We start from the raw sequence: 2,834 nt of genomic DNA, 5'->3' as shown, positions 1-2,834 counted from the left end.
GAAGCCTAAAGCCTGCGTCTACGTTTCTCATTCAGACCCCGGCTTTGGATTCATGGATTCAGTTGTCAGGCTTTATTTCAAGCCCGCTCCTCGTGGCGTTTAGCAACACCTACAGGGAGGGCTCGTAGTACAGACTGTAACTGCTGCTGGTTCTCCCAGTCCAGAGGACACATGAACACATGAACACACTCATACACGTTGGCTACATTCCACCCATCTGGAAAATGCATCATGCCTGACCTTTGTCAGTGTTCTGTGTGTGTGTGTGTGTATGTGTGTGTGTGTGTGTGTGTGTGTGTGTGTGTATTTGTGTGTGTGTGTGCCTGCATGTGCTTTTCAATCTGCGTGCGTTTGTTTTTGATTGTGTGTACATGTGTTAGCTTTTACATCTGTGCTTGTATGTGTGTGTTTCTGTGTGCTTGTGTCTGTGTGTGTACAAGTGCGCCTGCATGTTTGCATGTGTGTGGGTGTGTGTGTGTGTGTGTGTGTGTTTGTGTGTGTGTGTTTGTGTGTGTGCGTGGTGTCCATCTACCATCCTCTCTAACAGCTGAACATGTTTCTGAAGAGGCATTTTAAAACAGACTGGTGATTATCGGTGATTATTGAGACGCCGTTCGCTTGGACTGAATTTTAATGTTCAGTTAGTTCGAGAGAATACACACTCACACAGTACCTCATAGTGTACACAATGGTAGCCGACCAACACACACACACACACACACACACACACACACACACACACACACACAGGCCCACCTCATGGTGTATAGGATGGTGCCATTCTTCATGATGCGGAACAGCTTGTTGGGTGCGGTCATGTTGTGGGCGACGGAGCGCTTGCCGTTCCTGAAGAAGGTGTCGGGGGTCCACACCTTGGTGACCATCAGGTTGTTGAGCCTCAGGATCTCCACCGGACCCTCGTACGTCAGCCGGCGGTCCACCCAGGTCTGCCGGAAGAACACGTCCATGGTGTACTCCTAGAGAGACCCCGTGGGCGGGGGGTCAGGAGGGGTCAGGGGGGGGACGGGGGGGTCAGGGGGGGGACGGGGGGGGGACGGGGGGGGGACGGGGGGGTCAGGAGGGGTCAGGGGGGGGACGGGGGGGTCAGGAGGGGTCAGGGGGGGGACGGGGGTGTCGGGAGGGATCAGGGGGGGGACGGGGGTGTCGGGAGGAGTCAGGGGGGGACGGGGGGGTCAGGAGGGGGACGGGGGGGTCAGGAGGGGTCGGGGGGGGACGGGGGGGTCAGGAGGGGTCAGGGGGGGGACGGGGGTGTCGGGAGGGGTCAGGGGGGGGACGGGGGTGTCGGGAGGAGTCAGGGGGGGGATGAGGAGGAAGGGGGTTTGCTGATCATTTCTTACATTCGTACTCAAAGTTGTGTATGAAAAACGGAAAGACTGTTTTAGTGTGTTTGAATGTGTGCTTGCGTGTGTATGTTTGTGTGCGTGCTTGCATGTGTACCTCGCCTGATTTGTCAACTTAAAGTCAAGTTAAAAACTGTTGAGACTTTATTAAACATGGTTACCTCTCATTTTTTTTTACTAATTGTGTGGGGACGTACCATTTCAACATCCGACACGGGCCCAAAGCTGGTCACGTAAATGTCTGTTTTGACCTCAGTTACAGGACCTGGAACAAACACAGAAGCAAAGTGACTATTGTGCATCACGTACACAAACACAGAAGCAGAGTGTCCACTGGGCATCGCATACACAGACGGATGTGGCTGACAATGGCGCTGTTGGAATCAATCTCTAAAGTTTGCCAGCCAAAAGACCACAGCTATCGAAACATAAAATGAATACGTCGTTCAAATTGGCATAAATTATTTGTTTTGCGACAATGGTCAGTTTTTAAGAACACATCACTTGTTGTGGGTTTAACGCGCACACGAAGCGCACTACGTGGTCTGCTCCTGCCGCGCGCATCGCGCGCAGAGCGCCTGTCCCACCGCGCTGTTGATGTCCCCCGCTGGGCCAGAACCGCTTTGATAGACCGAGGAGCGGCCAGCTCCGACTCAACCCACCAATCGCAGAGTTTGGATGAATCTACGCAGGCTACCCGTACTGTTTACATGTGTACGGATGCGGCAACATGTGACACTGACACTGACGTTGATTCCAGAAGGGCATGGAAAAGCGAAATGTACTGAGAGTCCGTCTACATACCCCCGAACCCAGGTCGCAGCCTGTTGTCATAGCCGTCCAGGAGTCGGTCCAGGATGCGGGTGAAATTCTCCGGATAGAGTCTCTCATCCTTTTTGGTTTGTCCTGATATTTTCTTTACACTGGGGTAAACGGCAAAAATAGCAGGATTTGGTTTGTTATCGTTTATAAACATTTGAACAACAAACCTTGGTTAATACAGACTTTGGTTGGTAAAGACTTTGGTTGACATAGACCGCGCTGGCCAGAGCGAACCCTTTGACGCGGCGCTCAACGCCACGGACAGCGGCACGGGCACCGAGTATTTCAGGGGCGGAATCTTTCAGGCGTCTTTAAAAACTCACCAAGTAGCCATGCAGAAAAAGTAGATTAGAGTCAAGGTGTAACTGGGGCTCATCGCTTTCACCGGCTCCTTCTTGGCAGAAACCATCTTCATATGCCATGCTTCACGTGTCCTCACATTTCACCGCGGCAGACGCCTCTTCCCGGGCGATGGAAGGACGCCGCGACGCAGAGGACGGCGCAAGGCAGGCGGCAAGTTCAGCATCTCCCGCAGTGTGTTCAAGGAGGTGGTTGGGAGGGCGGAGGGGGGGAGGGGGGGGGGCGTCACTTTGTCCGCGTAACAGCCGAACCACCTCGCGCCTTACCTAGTAGACACAGCGACTTGTCGAT

At 53.5% G+C, this 2,834-nt stretch overlaps 1 protein-coding gene across 1 annotated transcript in view; it reads right to left on the bottom strand.

Annotated features, from left to right (window-relative positions):
- The window catches only part of gabra4 (gamma-aminobutyric acid type A receptor subunit alpha4), a gene marked incomplete at both ends in the record, with an annotated part of 14,807 nt that extends 12,215 nt beyond the window's left edge, over positions 1–2,592 (bottom strand). The window contains 4 exons of the mRNA XM_079744259.1: positions 757–977; positions 1,559–1,626; positions 2,166–2,284; positions 2,507–2,592. Coding sequence (XP_079600385.1) covers positions 757–977; positions 1,559–1,626; positions 2,166–2,284; positions 2,507–2,592 — 494 coding nt within the window. The remainder of the gene's footprint in view (positions 1–756; positions 978–1,558; positions 1,627–2,165; positions 2,285–2,506) is intronic.
- Between the last annotated feature and the right edge of the window lie 242 nt (positions 2,593–2,834).

The sequence above is a fragment of the Pollachius pollachius genome (assembly GCF_949987615.1).
Source record: "Pollachius pollachius genome assembly, chromosome: 10".
Lineage (NCBI taxonomy): Eukaryota > Metazoa > Chordata > Actinopteri > Gadiformes > Gadidae > Pollachius > Pollachius pollachius.
The sequence above is the reverse complement of the archived record's forward strand: the minus strand, read 5'-3'. Positions and strand labels throughout refer to the sequence as shown.